General features: G+C 42.3%; 1 protein-coding gene and 1 pseudogene across 2 annotated transcripts in view; both read right to left on the bottom strand.

The window, feature by feature from the left end:
* Positions 1 to 1,531: 1,531 nt before the first annotated feature.
* Positions 1,532 to 4,492, bottom strand: LOC122705638 (annotated as a pseudogene).
* An 8,768-nt stretch (positions 4,493 to 13,260) lies between these two features.
* The window catches only part of GLDN (gliomedin), a 56,535-nt gene continuing 53,774 nt past the window's right edge, over positions 13,261 to 16,021 (bottom strand). For both annotated transcript variants that reach the window (XM_043920557.1, XM_043920558.1), the window contains one exon: positions 13,261 to 13,785. In XM_043920557.1, coding sequence (XP_043776492.1) covers positions 13,308 to 13,785 — 478 coding nt within the window. In that variant the 3' untranslated portion in view covers positions 13,261 to 13,307. The remainder of the gene's footprint in view (positions 13,786 to 16,021) is intronic.

Raw genomic sequence — 16,021 nt, 5'->3', positions numbered from 1 at the left:
GCTGTCTATGTATGACAAGTAATAAATCCATTTGACTTTAGACAACTTTTCAAATAAGTTTATTTGAAGCAAAATAAGCTATTGCAAGAAAGGTCATGAAAATTTCATCTCAAAAGGGTCAAAAAAGGAGAATTAACTGCTTTGAATTCTTTGCATTCAGGGCTGCAAACCAAATACACATTATTACCTAAATCAGTTTTATTTAAGAATTTCCAACATTGACAACTCTTATAAAAAAGCATCCAAGCACAGGAGACAGAGCTGCAGCACACAGCATTCTCAGGGGTAAGTAACAGATATCAGAACTTCCACCTTCCTTGGAGACACTGAGGTCACTAGTGAACTCTGCTTCCAAGTACTCGTGTAAAGCACACCATAAGCTCAGCACATGTTCTCAGCCCCTCAGCTTCAGTTCACACTACCACACTTACAGATCTGTGACAGAAGAGAACACACACCATACAGCATTCACAGTAGGTGACAAAAAGGCAGGGGAAATACAAACATCGTTTCACTGAACACATTCAGCTAACGTAGGTTAACTAAGAACAAAACTAAAAGTCTTCGAACAGATGCAGATGTCCTTTGAATGCAAAAAATATTTGTATGTTATTTGCTATCACTGCTCTCAGCACTCTCTCTTACCAAAGCCACAGGACTTAGAGACACATCTTGCCAAGTTAAAAAATATCCATTATGCACCACCAAATCTCTGCACGCGCTCTCTCCTTTCCTCGCTCATACTGGCACCATCATCAACCCCCCACAAGGTTTCAAAAGTTCTAACAGCCCTCTGGTTCCACATCACAGGCTTGCATTCACAGCGTTGACACAAGTTCATGAAATAAAGAATAGTGTATAAAAATGAGACACTTACTATCAAAGACGCAGCCTGTGCGGCGTGATGAGAATCCTTGAATGAGAAAGCATGTGGACAGAAGTATTCCTATGGTAGAATTATTTACAGCACTACTTTCAGCAAAGTGCTTCTTCCATAAACATTTGAAATGAGATGAACTGCAAAGATTAAATGAAGGCTTTGTATTGTACTTTTGCATATGAAGGGAGACAAGTGTTAAAAAAACAAAAACAGAAGAACCAAGCACTGTGACACCATGCTCTCTAAAGAGGAGATTTCCCAAGGAAAAAAATTGATATGGTTGGGTTCGAATGAAAACAAGAATAAAAGAATGTAGTTCTAATCAATGGTTTCCATTTTGAGCATGCAAAGTATTCCCTTCACAAGTCCATGGATAAAATATTGCAGGAGAAACATTTTGATATCAATCGTAGTGTGTTGGTTTATCAATCAGGTTAATAGCAGTTCACTTTCAAACACTCAATACTTCAACCCTTTATGTAACAAAACTTAAAAAATTCTTTTAGCTCTTTTTCTAAAGAAGAATGCCAGATATACTGCTGAATATACTCCACACTGAAGGAGCCAACTTAAAAAATTCTTAAATATGTATTTTTACAATATACTTACCATGCGTTTAGAAAAATTTGAATTCCTACCAGTTTATACCAACTAACCATAACCCAATGTCAACATTCCCTAGCCAGAAGATTCAGAATCCATGCTTGGGCCAAAGCCTACGTTAAAACCACTGCCTGACCCTGCATTTGATGCTGCTCTCCAACCAATTGCTGCACCTGAATTAGAACCACTCTAAAAGTTATTTCCAGTACCAAAAGCCTGACTCAGCTCCCTCTGCACATTGCCTTGGCTTTGGTCATGACCTGACAGGTCTGGCTGGTTCTGGTGACTGGCTAACATGCCCATCATACCCCAGCTCCGTGCAGAGCTGCCTGGGCTGCAGCCATCATTGCTGGACTAATGCTAAAAGCACCAATATTCCTCCGTCTGCCCATATTACTACCTGATTTATTTCCCAAACCAGCTCCGCCCTCTCTACTGCTGATCTACTGAATCCGCCCTGACTCCCAAAGCCACCTGGATCACCACCACATCTTCCACTGCTGTCTGTTGCTACCAGACAGCAGTTCAGCCTTGGATATATGTGTGCCGATTCCTTTAATGGTCATGTCCTCTTCACAGAGAGACTGGGCGACCTGATCATCCGCAAACGGAACAAAGGCAAAAGCCCTGAACAGCATGGGATTGAAGACATCTACCACTTCCCCGTACTGGCAGAAGAACTGCCACAGCTCATCAGCAGTCATGCCCTCTGTACAGCACCCAGTAAACGCCTTTCTGCTTCCCAAAGGCTCCTCTGGGCTTTGATTAGAATTTGGAAGTTTACAGTCACACTGTTGTCCATCTATCACATGTTGCTGTGACGTGACTTTCACCTGGGTTTCATACTCCGTAAAATGAACAAAGTCAAATCCTTTCAAATGACCAGTGTTTAGAATATGCATTTATTTGGCTGTGTCGGGTTTTATTAGTTGCGGCATGTGAACTTTTAGTTGTGGCATGTGTGATCTATTTAATAATTCCCTGAACAGAGATTGAACCCAGGCCCTCTGTATTGGGAGTGCAGAGTCTTAGCCACTGGGCCACCAAGGAAGTCCCTGAATGACCAGGTTTAGTATCTTTCTTGACCTGAACCCTAAGAACCTCTCCAAAGGTACTAAAATACTCTTTTAGATCCTGCTGTTTTCCATGGGAGACCCAACACTATTTCTGGACTACTTTTTTCATGTTCACTGCTGATGAAGTATCCATCTTTCTTTTGTTATTGTTGTGATAGTTGACATCATTCACCAGATTCCCTCAGCCAGCATTAGGGGCACGCAGAATACCTTCTACCAGATGGACACCTCTCATATACTGAGACACTGGCTTCCTGTAGTGCAGACCACGTGCCCCTAGAAGCTGGGCTGCATTGTCCCATCATTTTATGATGGTATTCCAATGGGCTCGTCATTTTCATCTTTGGTTACCCGAATATATTCAGACATCTTTGCTTGCCTTTCTGCTAGGCTGCTGCTAGGAAGCCCGACGAGGAAACTGAAGCAGCGAGGAATCCTAGAGCAGTCTAGCTACACTTCGCTACCACACCCCTAGGCTTCTGAGAGGCAGCAAAGAGCAGTTACTCAGTGTGGGCTCTGGTTTCTGACTTCTCGAATTTGAATCTTAATTTCACCATTTACAAACTGAGTTAGAGTGAGTTTCTTAATATCTTTTAATCTGGAGAAGGTGGATAACATTTATACCTTATGGACTTTCTATGAGAATTATATCAGATAATACATGTGAAGCATCTGGTACACATCTCACAGCCAGCACTCGTGAACTCTGACGACACTGACGTCGCCAACCACCGTGGTATTCCTTTGGAGAAGATGAAGTATTGTGTGCTGTTTGTGCAGCAATTTTTAAGTTGACACAATGACCACCCTCTAGCAATAAAATGTTCTTAAATATAAGTGCCATTTGAACATAGATAAATAATAAGGACTTACTACGGTAGCACTCTACTCAATACTCTGTAATGACCTATATGGGAAAAGAATATAAAAGAGTGGATCTATGTATATGTAAGACAGAAAAATTACCATTCGGGATAGCATGACTTAACCCAGGTGAATAAGGGAAAACTCAGTTTTCTAGCTTTCTCTTTTACTTTCACACTACAACAAAACAGAGTACTTCTCACACCAGATGTGTGGGAGTTTTCTCGCACTACAAAATTCTTGGATATTCCTTGGTGTCTTAAAATTCTACTCAGTTCTGACATCATCTACCTGGAGATAGCACAAGAGCCCACAGGCTAAGGGCTCAGACCTACACAGGAGGAGTAGGCACTGCTGCTTCAGACGCCAAACCCAAGTCCATGTAGTTTCCTGTGCTTCTGAAGTTCCAACGACTCCCTTCTTGGTTGAGATTAATTTGCAACAGCATCTCACAGAATTCAGAGGAACATTTTCCTTACTAGATTACTATTATAAAACGATAAAACTCAGGAATAGCCAGATGGAAGAGATGCATAGGGCAAGGCATACAAAAAGGACTTGGAACTTTCATGACTCCCCCCCTGCCCCACCTCCAAATCTCCACATGTTCACCAACCTAGAAGTTCTCCAAACCGTGTCCTTTTGGGTTTTTATGGAGACTTTCATCCTACAGGCATGATTGATTAAATCATTTGCCAGTGGTGACTGATTCAGCCTCCAACTCCACACCCCTCCCTGGAGGTTGGGGTGGGACTGAAAGTTCCAACCCTCTAATCATGGCTGGTTATACTGGTAACCAGTCCCTGTGTTTATATCACCTAGGGGCTTTCCAAAAGTCACTTCATTAACAACAAAAGACACTTTTATGGCTCTCATCACAGGGAATTTTGAGGTCTATGCCAGAAAGTAGACAAAGACCAAAATATATTTCTTATTATAAATCATGAAATTATATCAGGTTTCAGTAACCTGAAACTAGGTGTAGGTCAAATCCAGCCCACACCTTTTTTTGTGCAGTCTATAAGCTAAGAATGGTTTTTACATTTTTAAATAGTTAAAACCAGGACTTCTCTGGTGGTCCAGTGGTAAAGAATCCCTGGTCCAGAAAAATTCCACACTTCGCGGCGCAGCTAAGCCTGTGAACCACGGCTACTGAAGCCCATGGGCCTCGAGCCCATGCTCCACAACAAGAGAAACACTGCAATATGAAACCTGTGCACTGCGAGGAAGAGTAGTTCCTGCTCGCCACAACTAGAGAAAGCCCGTGCACAGCAATGAAGACCTAGCACAGACAAAAACAGACTTTTTAAAAAGTCATCTTTAAAAAGAATAGTTAAAACCATTTTGTGACACATAAAATGATAAAATGCAAATGTCAGCATCCATAAACAAATCTGTGTTGGAATCAGCCATGCTCACTCATTGACCTATTGTTCGTGAGTTTTTTAGCCACAGCAGCAGAATTCAGGAGTTGCAACAGAGATGGTGTGGACCACAGAACCTAAAATATTTATTATCAAGCCTTTTACAGAAAATAAATTTGCCAACAAACTTGATCTAATGCATCCTTGAATTTCCCCATTATTTCTAAATGACCACAAACGGCAACTTGGAAACGGCCGACCCAGATAGCCCCATCCCAAATAGCAGAGTCCCAACCTCTTCCTGGCCAGGTCCTCACCTTGGTGTGGCGACCTTCTTTTGTTGGGAGTTTAATTTTCTTTGGAGCTTGGCAAAAAGCTTCTTTGGAGCTGATCTTCAAGTCCGCGGTCTGGTCTTTAGCTTTCTCTGCCTTCCACTGCAGGAGTCAAGAGCCTCTTTGTGTGCTGTTAAGGAGGCCCTGGGCTTTCCACGGAGCTTTCGGTTGGCAATTGCTCTCACCTGTTTATTATCTTTTTTCCTTAGCAAGAGCCACCTGATTCCCTGTTTCTTCATGATCTCTAACACCTGATACATAACACTAGCTGATGCATTCCTTTCCTCTGCTACACCATTCCAGTTTCCCACCAATGAAAGCTTTAACGATTGGACCATCTTGTCTCACTGGCAATTTTTGCTCGATCTACTATCAGCCATGAGGTCCCTTTTACAAACAGGGTGGTGGATGATTCAGCTTCAAAGGTAAATCAGCGGCTTCTTCCTGGGACCACTTCAGGTTAGGGGTGCCAGATTTAGCAAATATAAATACAGTGCTCCCAGTTAAATTATGAATTTTGGATAAATAAAACTTTTAGTGTAATTATGTGCTTAGTTGCTCAGTCATGTCTGATTCTTTGCAACTCTTTGGACTGTAACCATGGACTGTCTATGGGATTTCTCAGGCAAGAATACTGGAGTGTGTTGCCATTTCCTTTTCCAGGGGATCTTCCTGACTCAGGGATTGAACCCACGTGTCCTGCATTACAGGCAGATTCTTTACCCACTGAACCATCTGGGAAGCCCCAAGTATAAGTATATCCTGTGCCATATTTATATTTAAAAATTTTTGTTCTTTATCTGAAACTAAAGTTTAGCTGGGCAACCTGCATTTCACCTGGCAACTCTATAACAGGTTCCTCGGGAAGCAAATTCTGAGATGGAGCTTAGTTAGCAGGGTGTCATTAAACAGTGCCCTTACTGTCAATACCTTTGGGAGGACTGGAGGAGAAGGAAGCAGGATAGCAGAAAGAAAAGTCTGTGATGCAGGCCTAGTGACAGGTCTGGCTGAGCTATGGGGATCTCTGGTACTAGAATGGCCCTTTACAGCAGTTCTGAGTTGGGCTGAGTTGTCCAAGCCTTTATACTCACACTGATCCATCACTGGATGAGGAGGTGCTTCCTGGATGAAGCAAATCTCTGCAGACAAGGCAAATCCTGAAGGGTCTGACAGCTGAAGGCTATTTGCTGACAGCACTCCCAGCACCAGGGGCAGAAAGTCTTTCCTGACGTGGAATCCATGTACTGGATATATCACAGCGTTTACCATGCTTGGAGAGAGGATTAAAACATTGACCAGAGAGAGTAAATGATATTTAAGAAGGGTATCAATGGACATGAGCTCGATCAAACTCTGGGACATTGTGAAGGACAGGGAAACCTGGCATGCTGCAGTCCATGGGGTCGCAAAGAGTCAGACACAACTTAGCAACTGAAAAACAACAAGAAGGACTTTTCCATTTGAGCATCTATGATGCTCAAGTGAAATAACGATCAAGTAAAATAATGAAATAACGTGTTCTATTGCCTAGAGGAGACCATGACTCATAGATGGTGAGCACCAGCAGCAGTTACATTGATGTCTCTAAAACTGGGCAGGAAGGGTTGTCCAATGGTGAGGCAATTTTTAGAGTAACAAGCAGTGCTGTGCCAGCTTTCTCATCTACCTCTTGGAAGGTGACGACTGTGGGGGAATTCTTTGCTGGGGAGTGTTCTATGCCTGACTGGGCTTAAATTGGCAAATTCCTCTAGATACAGCTTTTTTAAAAGGAATGCCTTTTGAAAAAAATCTTCAAAGTTAATTACTGTCTTTTTCCACAGACCAGATCCTTCTCTTGGACATGTCTGAGTAAGGTGGAAACCATGATCATAAAGTTAGGGAAAAATGTCTTATCTTCACCATGATACTTAAGCTGTGACGTTAGGTGAAACTTCTCTGAGTTCACTTTTCTAGGCTTTAAAATGAGAAACTTGGAGTGGTTTTTATGTGAAGGTTCTATCTAGTGTCGACCTTTTGTAATCCTGTGATTATGTATGTGGCTTCTTGGCAAATGAATTTGGAACACTAACCAAGCCATATTGCTAGACACAAGACTTTAGCAATTTTAGAATTAATTTTTTTAGATTTTTAGAAAGTAGTTTAACAACCACTGTTCAAGTGGCTCAGTTTTTGAGGCTGATCATGACAGATCATTTGGAGGGGAAAGTAGGGAGACAGGTTAATTTCTTTCTTATTTTAAGTCTTACAGTGAACAGCTATAAAACTGGATATGTTAGCATCCCATGCAAAGTCTGAATGGTCCAGGTAAAGGGGAAAGGCTATTTTCTCTGAGGACTTTTTTCTTTTTTGCTTTGTATTATTTTAATGACAAAAGACATCAGCAGTGCATGCCTGGGCCTGTCAGGAACAGAGACTCTTCTGGGGAAGGTTATAAAGAAGTTCTCTAGGTCAAAACAGTGGGGTCCTTGAATTTTTTTTTCATGATTTGAGGGTGGTTTTACTGTAAATTTGTTGCATGACTAAGGGACCATTTTTTTGGTGACATTAAGTGTTAACTCCCTAATCATACAGACCAGCAGAGAGACACTGTTGATGCTGCATACCTCTCACTCAGCTCGGCAGCCCCTGATTAAGGCTGAAAGAATAACAGCGTCACTCTTGTTCCCTGTAGGTTTGAAATATAAAAATACCACTTATGATTTATCAAGAATCGTATAATTTTTAGAGCACTTTTCATTTCACATGGAAAAACCAAAGGAGGTAAGTAGTACTATCCACATTTTACAGGTGACACAGAGCTTCTGAGGGATTGAGACTTGCCCAAATTCACACAAATCCAATTTTTAAAATTCCTTCTACGTTTAGCATGTAACATCATGTCCTTTTTAGTTGCCTAAACTAAGCCAATAAACTAACAAATCTTCATTGCACTTACATCTGTACGTATCTAGTTTTAGTAACTAGTTGCACATTTTTCATGTTTTCTGATAGAGAAAACAATCCATATTAATGACTTTTTTCAGTACTCAGAAGGAGCCAACAAACTGTGAGTGTCTGAATAGAGGAGCAAAAAATATTAATATAATTCTACCACAATACTGGTTTTTGGTTATTTTTTCTTCTAAACATTATGTATAAATTAACATGAGGTAATAATAACAGTACACTTGTTTCAACATGTGATTATGTTCAGCAATGATTATTTTTATTGACTAATTAAAGTTAAATAAATTACAACCAAAAAAGATACTTTCACCATGATCCATTCGTTGCTCAGAATAGCTTAGAATCTGTGGTTACAGATTGGAAATTATGGCTTTTAATGATGTGGTTCACCAGGTCATAGCAGCTGCATGAAAACTGAAAAGCTCAGTCATGAACTTCTCCTTTAGATCGTCTGTGATCATCTGCTGCTGCTGCTGCTAAGTCGCTTCAGTCGTGTCCAACTCTGTGTGACCCCATAGACAGAAGCCCACCAGGCTCCCCCGCCCCTGGGATTCTCCAGGCAAGAACACTGGAGGGGTTGTCATTTCCTTCTCCGATGCATGAAAGTGAAAATTGAAAGGGAAGTCGCTCAGTCATGTCTGACACTCAGCGACCCCATGGACTACAGCCTACCAGGCTCCTTCATCCATGGGATTTTCCAGGCAAGAGTACTGGAGTGGGGTGCCATTGCCATCTAGCCACAGTCAAAATGTAGTCAGTGCAGTTAGAAAAAGACACCTGGTTCTTTAAGAATTTTAGTGTCTTGTTTGACTTTTTATCTTGCAACCTTGGAAGGTAACAGACTGCGGAGGTACCTAAGATCAGAACTCCTCATTTTAAAACTTTCCTCCCAGGACCCTTTCTTTGTCATAATACCTGGGCTAAATGATAGGACACAATATCAGTTTGCAAGAAGATGCTTTGAAATGGGGTCCACCCAACTTCTGAGGTTGAGAGGGATGGTTTTATTTACTCTCTGGTGGGAAGTTATCTGCTTTAGATTAAAGAATTAGGGAATTATCTGGTTTGATTCTGACATCAGAAGTGCAAATGTTTGGAAAGTGCTTTAAAGTAACTTTGCTTATAAGCGTCAATGTAAACTGCTAAAATGATATCTTGACTTAAAAACATTAGCCGGTACATTCTATTTTAGCAATGAGTTCAAACCTTTTTTTAAAATCAAGCACTGAGTAAAATCTGAATTCTTTTCACTCTGTAAAGACAAACTTTTCAACCCTATTATGAAATTACTAATTTCTGTTTGTTGGTCAAACTCAGTTGTCCTTATATTACTCTGCCATAGCAAAAAAAAAAAAAAAAAAGAGAGAGCAAGAAATCCCAATCTATACGTGTCTAGCAGTGAGTATATGATTCCTTACCAACAGTTAAGGGTGCCAAGATAAATAAAATACCAAGACTGGGGTTTCTAAAACTTTTTCTAAAAGAAATATGGGCTAATTAAATAACTAACCTCTTTTGGTTGTTACTGTATGTACAGTTAGTATTGTATATATTACTATTATAATCATCACTATGAAATTATATACATATTCAGGTCCCCTGTGTCCAGAAACAGCCAACATATATTTTTAAATACTATAAGAGTAGCACATATTAAACACATTGATCTTGAACATGAAACTCTACTTTGTTATAAAACATGAATCTGAAGAAGACATTTTTTTAAAAAGCTGTGATGACATGACATAACCAATCTCATTAAAAAGTGGGGAGAAAAGTTTCAAATACCCATTATTTTGAGAACACAGCAACAACAAATTCCCTCATAGCTGCCTAGGTTTATTCATGGGGTGTGGAGACTCAAATATTTCAATCTGCACATCCCCTGAAATTTAAAATGCTTCCACTAGTAAGGTATAAAACCAGGACTCAGGGCCACTGAGAATCGATGAGGCTCTAGTGAAAAAGTTTGAGAAGCTCCCCTAACACATACATGTACTCAGTGAGGGCAAATTGCTGAAAAATCTTTACCTAAGTATTTCCCTTAGGTCTCCTTCCTGACTGCAGGACTCCTCTCTACTCTCGGCGGCCCTGCGTGGACCTCGGCGTTGGGCTGAAGGATGTTTGAAGAACCGAGTTGGCAGAAAATATGTGTATTTAAGGGCATGTAGGAGCAAGTACACAGAAGAACTATATGAAAAGATCTTAATGACCCAGATAACCACGATGGTGTGATCACTCACCTAGAGCCAGACATCCTGTAGTATGAAGTCAAGTGGGCCTTAGGAAGCATCACTACGAACAAAGCTAGTGGAGGTGATGGAATTCCAGCTGAACTATTTCAAATCCTAAAAGAAGATGATGTTAAAGTGCTGCATTCAATATGCCAGCAAATTTGGAAAACTCAGCAGTGGCCACAAGACTGGAAAAGGTCAGTTTTCATTCCAATCCCAAAGAAAGGCAATGCCAAAGAATGTTCAAACTACCGCACAATTGCACTCATCTCACACGCTAGTAAAGTAATGCTCAAAATTCTTCAAGCCAGGCTTTAACAGTACGTGAACTGTGAACTTCCAGATGTTCAAGCTGGATTTAGAAAAGGCAGAGGAACCAGAGATCAAATTGCCAACATCTGTTGTATTATAGAGAAAGCAAGAAAATTCCAGAAAAACATCTACTTCTGCTTTATTGATGATGCCAAAGCCTTTGACTGTGTGGATCACCACAAACTGTGGAAAATTCTTCAACAGATGGGAATACCAGACCCCCTGACCTGCCTCTTGAGAAACCTGTATGCAGATCAGGAAGCAACAGTTAGAACTGGACATGGAACAACAGACTGGTTTCAAACTGGGAAAGGGGTACGTCAAGGCTGTATATTGTCACCCTGCTTATTTAACTTATATGCAGAATACATCATGCGAAATGCTGGGCTGGATGAAGCAAAAGCCGGAATCAAGATTACCGGGTGAAATATCAATAACCTCAGATATGCAGATCATACCACCCTTATGGCAGAAAGCAAAGAAAAACTAAAGAGCCTCTTGATGAAAGTGAAAGAGGAGAGTGAAAAAGTTGACTTAAAACTCAACATTCAGAAAACTAAGATCATGGCATCTGGTCCCATCACTTCATGGCAAATAGATGGGGAAGCAATGCAAACAGTGAGAGACTTTATTTTCTTGGGCTCCAAAATCACTGCAGACAGTCACTGCAGCCATAAAATTGAAAAATGCTTGCTGCTTGGAAGAAAAGCAATGACCAACCTAGACAGCATATTAAAAAGCAGAGACATTACTTTGCCAACAAAGGTGCATCTAGTCAAAGCTATGGTTTTTTCAGTAGTCATGTATGGATGTGAGAGTTGGACCATAAAGAAAGCTGAGCACCAAAGAATTGATGCTTTTGAACTGTGGTATTAGAGAAGACTCTTGAGAGTCCCGTGGACTGCAAGGAGATCCAACCAGTCCATCCTAAAGGAGATCAGCCCTGGGTGTTCATTGGAAGGACTGATGTTGAAGCTGAAGCTCCAATTCTTTGGCCACCTGATGTGAAGAACTGACTCCTTAGAAAAGACTGATTCTGGGAAAGACTGAAGGCAGGAGGAGAAGGGGACAAGAGAGGAGGAGATGGTGGGATGGTATCACCGACTCAATGGACCTGAGTTTGAGTGAGCTCTGGGAGTTAGTGATGGACAGAGAAGCCTGGATGCTGCAGTCCATGGGGTTGCAAAGAGTTGAACACGACTGAGTGACTGAACTGAACTAGGAGCAAGTTAAACTGGATTTTCTCCTGGCATCCAAAGGGACCAGATCACATTCTTTAAAACTATATTTGGGTAGTTATAAAGTAATTATCTGCCAATTAAAATTTTTAAAAAAGTCACAAGGAGAAAAAAGCCAGATAACATATATTAAAAAGGAAAACTACACTAGGGTAAGAACAGTTCATTAACTGCTTTTTTGGGGGGGAGTCTTAATTTTATGCTGTTTTCACCCTTGCCCTTTACCATAAACTCAAAGCATATAAATGACCACTTTTTAGTCTGAAACAAAAAATATATATATAATGAACAGGCCCAGGTGAATAAGCCCTTCTAAGAATCAGGCTCACTTTAATATTCTAGATCAGGGGTTGGCAAACTATTGCTGTAAAGGGCCAGAAAGTAAATGTTTTAGGTTTGAGGAGCTGTTCCTCAACTTTCTTGCAGTAATTCAACTCTGCCAGGGTATAGCAAAAGTAGTCACAGACTATAATACGCCTGTGACTGTGATAATACGCAAATGCCTCTGACTGTGTTGAATAAAACTTTATTTACAGAAACAGACAATGGGCTGTGTTTGGCCCACGGGTCACAGTTTGCCAATCCCTGTTCTAGATAATAACCACGAATGGCACCTTTCTTCTGAAAACTGCAAAGTGTCTCTCAAGGTTCTCACTGGATTAATGTCCACTTGCACAGTATTTACTCTGAGAACCGATCCAGATCTAGGGCAGAAAGACTCTGCAAGACCTGCAGATTCAACGTTTACGAGCCGAGCTGCAGATCAGCATGGTCAGAAATGGACAGGAACCCAGAAGTGCCTGTTTCTGCTTCAATGCAGGCAGCTATTCCTGCTTTGGCTAATTTTGGCGTGGTAATCAGGAGCTGAGGATGATGCCCACTCTGACGCTCTGGTGGCAGGTGAAGATGCAGAGAAAGCTAATAAGTTAGGGGTAATAAGGTACCTCAACAGCCTTAAAGGGTCAGTGCAGCTTCCAAGACAATAAACATAAGTCGGAACTAAGGAATTCATTGCTCAGGCCACCAGGCTGATCAACTCAGAGGTAAATCTGCTCAGCCATGGCTAAAAGCCAAAAATAAAATCCAAAACCAAATACGTAAAAGTTGCGAGAGTAGCAACAGCTAAGAATCACAGAATTCCCTACAGGTAAGGAAATCTTACCAATCATTTTAGCCAGCCCTTTCACGTTACCAGTGGGGAAAAACAAGACCTAAAGAGGGAGAGGTAACTTGCCCAGCTAGTTTCTGAAGGAATCACCAAATGCCAGCCATTTGTGAGTTCCAGTCTGTTATTTCCCCTACAGAGTCAGAATTAAAGGGGAAACACCACATAAGCACCTGTGTTGTGAGATTATGACAGCTAATTACCTGACCGCCCTTAAAGACAAGTTTCCTATTGGGACACACATGGTACCAGAGAACAGCTGAAATTTACTGAGGGGAACAGAATGCTTCCTGTCACTGGTGTAATGCAGCTGACAGAAACTGTACGGGATAAAGCATTAAATGGCCATCTTCCCAAGAATACAAATGCTGGTCTCTCATATTGTATGATAACATGGCAAGAACAGACTGGGAAGTTCTCAGAGCAAAGTTTGCATTGATCTGCTTCCCTCCTAACAGATCAAAGGCAAACGTTATCCTCGTATCCTTGGTGTCAGTGACATAGAGGATCCCTCGGGCAATGAAGGCGTTGCCGGCCTTGGACTTGGGGTACGTGGTGTTGATGTGCTGCACCACGGAGAAGGTCCTCTCCTCCAGCTGTGCGACAAGGATGCTTGAGCCGTCCGCGCTGGAAGCATAGATAATCCAAAGGCCCTTTTCATCTACAGCTAAATTGAAGTATGTCTTGGAATTTGCAAAGAGGTATTTTCGATCAAAATACAAGGCATTTTCAAGCTTCAGAGTTTGGGATGTTTCTTTGCCAAATTCAAACCTTAAATGTGTAAAAAAAAAAAAAAAAAGTAAATATGAGACACCATTTTTATGGACAAGGGTGGTTTTTAGGCTCCTCTGTTAAACTAGGGTGGGGCCTGGGATTCTGCATTTCTAGTAAGTTCCAGATGCTCATTCTGCTATTACATCTGCAACACCGTGAGCAGTGAGAATGCAGAGGCTGGTGACTACATCTCAGTGTCCACCTCCTAACCATGTGACCCTGGTAAAAGTCCTTCACTTCCTGAATCCTCAGGTGCCTGCTGACCTCCTGATATGCCCTCTCAAAGCTGCAAGGGGCCTTAAAAGATAATCTAGTCTGTCATTTCATTTTACTAATGAGAAAAGGAGATGTGACCAGCTCAGGAATACAGTATGCAGTTTAAATTCAGGCTTTTGACCTCCAAGTTTGGGGGTGATTCCTCTACTCCAAGCAGGAGTTTTAAGACAAAAATTTCACAGCAGGCTCAGTGAAGGAAGTCAGCAGCAGAGAAGTGAAGTAGCAAAGTCATGGCTGTGAAGTCACTTTTCTTTCTTTGGTAAGCAAGTAGATCAATGAAGTGATGGCGTGAAACCCCAGGCCCCTCAGCTCCTGGAGGCTGTTTGATTTGGACTCCAAATCTACATCATAGCAAAAGTGGATTTTGATTCAGCTTCAGGAATAAAAATTCAGGGACTCAAGGCTAAAAGAAAAGCAGTAGAGGGCGCCATCGAGCAGCAGAACTGTGACAGGTGCGAAGCTGCGGGTATGCACTGGAGTACAGCAAGCTTGAAGCCAGTTAGGAAATCCTGAAGTAAGCTTGAAAAGAAACTAGACAAGAGTGCGGGCTTGAGAAGGTCTTTCATGCCCATCTCTGCTCTCAGGGCTCCCCTTCCTCTGAATGCCAGGGATTCAGGACTGCCGTTCTAGCACTGGCACCGACAGTTGCTTTTCTTGATGAGGCTCGTCTCTTCCAGCAAAAAAGGGTCTAATTCCAGTCTGCCTCTGATTCTCCTCCCAGACTGTAGCCAGGCACTGGAGCAGGGCCCCAGTATAGTTGTTCTAACCAGTGCCTCACACAGGCTTCGTGTCATTAGAAGCCATTCTTTCTTAGGGTGGCCAATCCTCCTCTGGGGCTCATTCACCCCAGAACACCTCACGTAACTGCTCTCAGTTGCTCAGTCATGTCTGACTCTTTTGTGACCCCATGGACTGTAGCCCACCAGCCTCTTCTGTCCATGGGATTCTCTAGGCAAGAATACTGGAGTGGGTAGCCATTCCCTTCTACAGGGGATCTTCCCAACCCAGGGATCAAACCAGCTTTGAATGAACCTGTTTGGCAGGTGGATTCTTTACCACTGTGCCACCTGGGTGGCCCTACACATATGGGAGCCACAGGGCTTCCTAGTAGTAAAGACCCCGCCTGCCAGTGCAGGAGACAAAAGAGATCTGTGTTGGATTTCTGGGTCGGGAAGATTCCCTGGAGGATAGCATGGCAACCCACTCCAGTATTCTTGCCTAGAGAACCCCATGGACAGAGGAGCCTGGTGGGCTACAGTCCATGGGGTCACAAAGAGTCGGACCCAACTGAAGCAACTTAGCACACATGCGCATGCAGGGAGCCACAGGGCTGAAAAATGAGAACAAAGGTCACAGAAAGCAGTGTGTGTGGGGAGAGAAGGCTTCTGAATGGGTGGCGGCTCAGTTATCTTTTTCTTTTAGAGCAAGATTCTGTCTAGATGAGGTAGCCAGGAGGTGACGAGGCAGTGAGGGAGCCCAGGATGGGGGGTGGTGCAGAGGCACAGGACGGGGTGCCTCCAGCCACGGCTGACATGTGTGTCTAATGTGGCTGGTTTAACCGCATGATGTACTAGCAAGCCCATGCCCATGAAGGAATCCAGTTCTCCCTCAAGATACAAGTCTCTTGTTTGGAATGATGAGGACCATGGCTTTCATAACACTGGAAATGTCATTTCCAATGGGAGTACAGTTGGAGGTCTGCAGAGGTTCTCATCCACCTTTCCATTTGTAGTGAGGACACGGAAGTCACCGGAAGTGGTGTCTCTCCTCCGAGGTCACAAATAAGTAGGTGGGAGGGTTGGAACTTGATTGAGTTCACTGCTCCCTTGATTTGCCCAAGATGACCACTTCTGCCTCTAAAGCCCAGCACTTGATTTCTTCTTGAGCCATGCAGACAACCTTTAGCAATTCTTATGCAGAGCCAGGAAACCTGGGCTGCTGTCCTGGGCCCCGACTA

Source organism: Cervus elaphus, chromosome 12 (genome assembly GCF_910594005.1).
Source record: "Cervus elaphus chromosome 12, mCerEla1.1, whole genome shotgun sequence".
NCBI lineage: Eukaryota > Metazoa > Chordata > Mammalia > Artiodactyla > Cervidae > Cervus > Cervus elaphus.
This window is presented reverse-complemented; position numbering and strand designations above follow the sequence as displayed.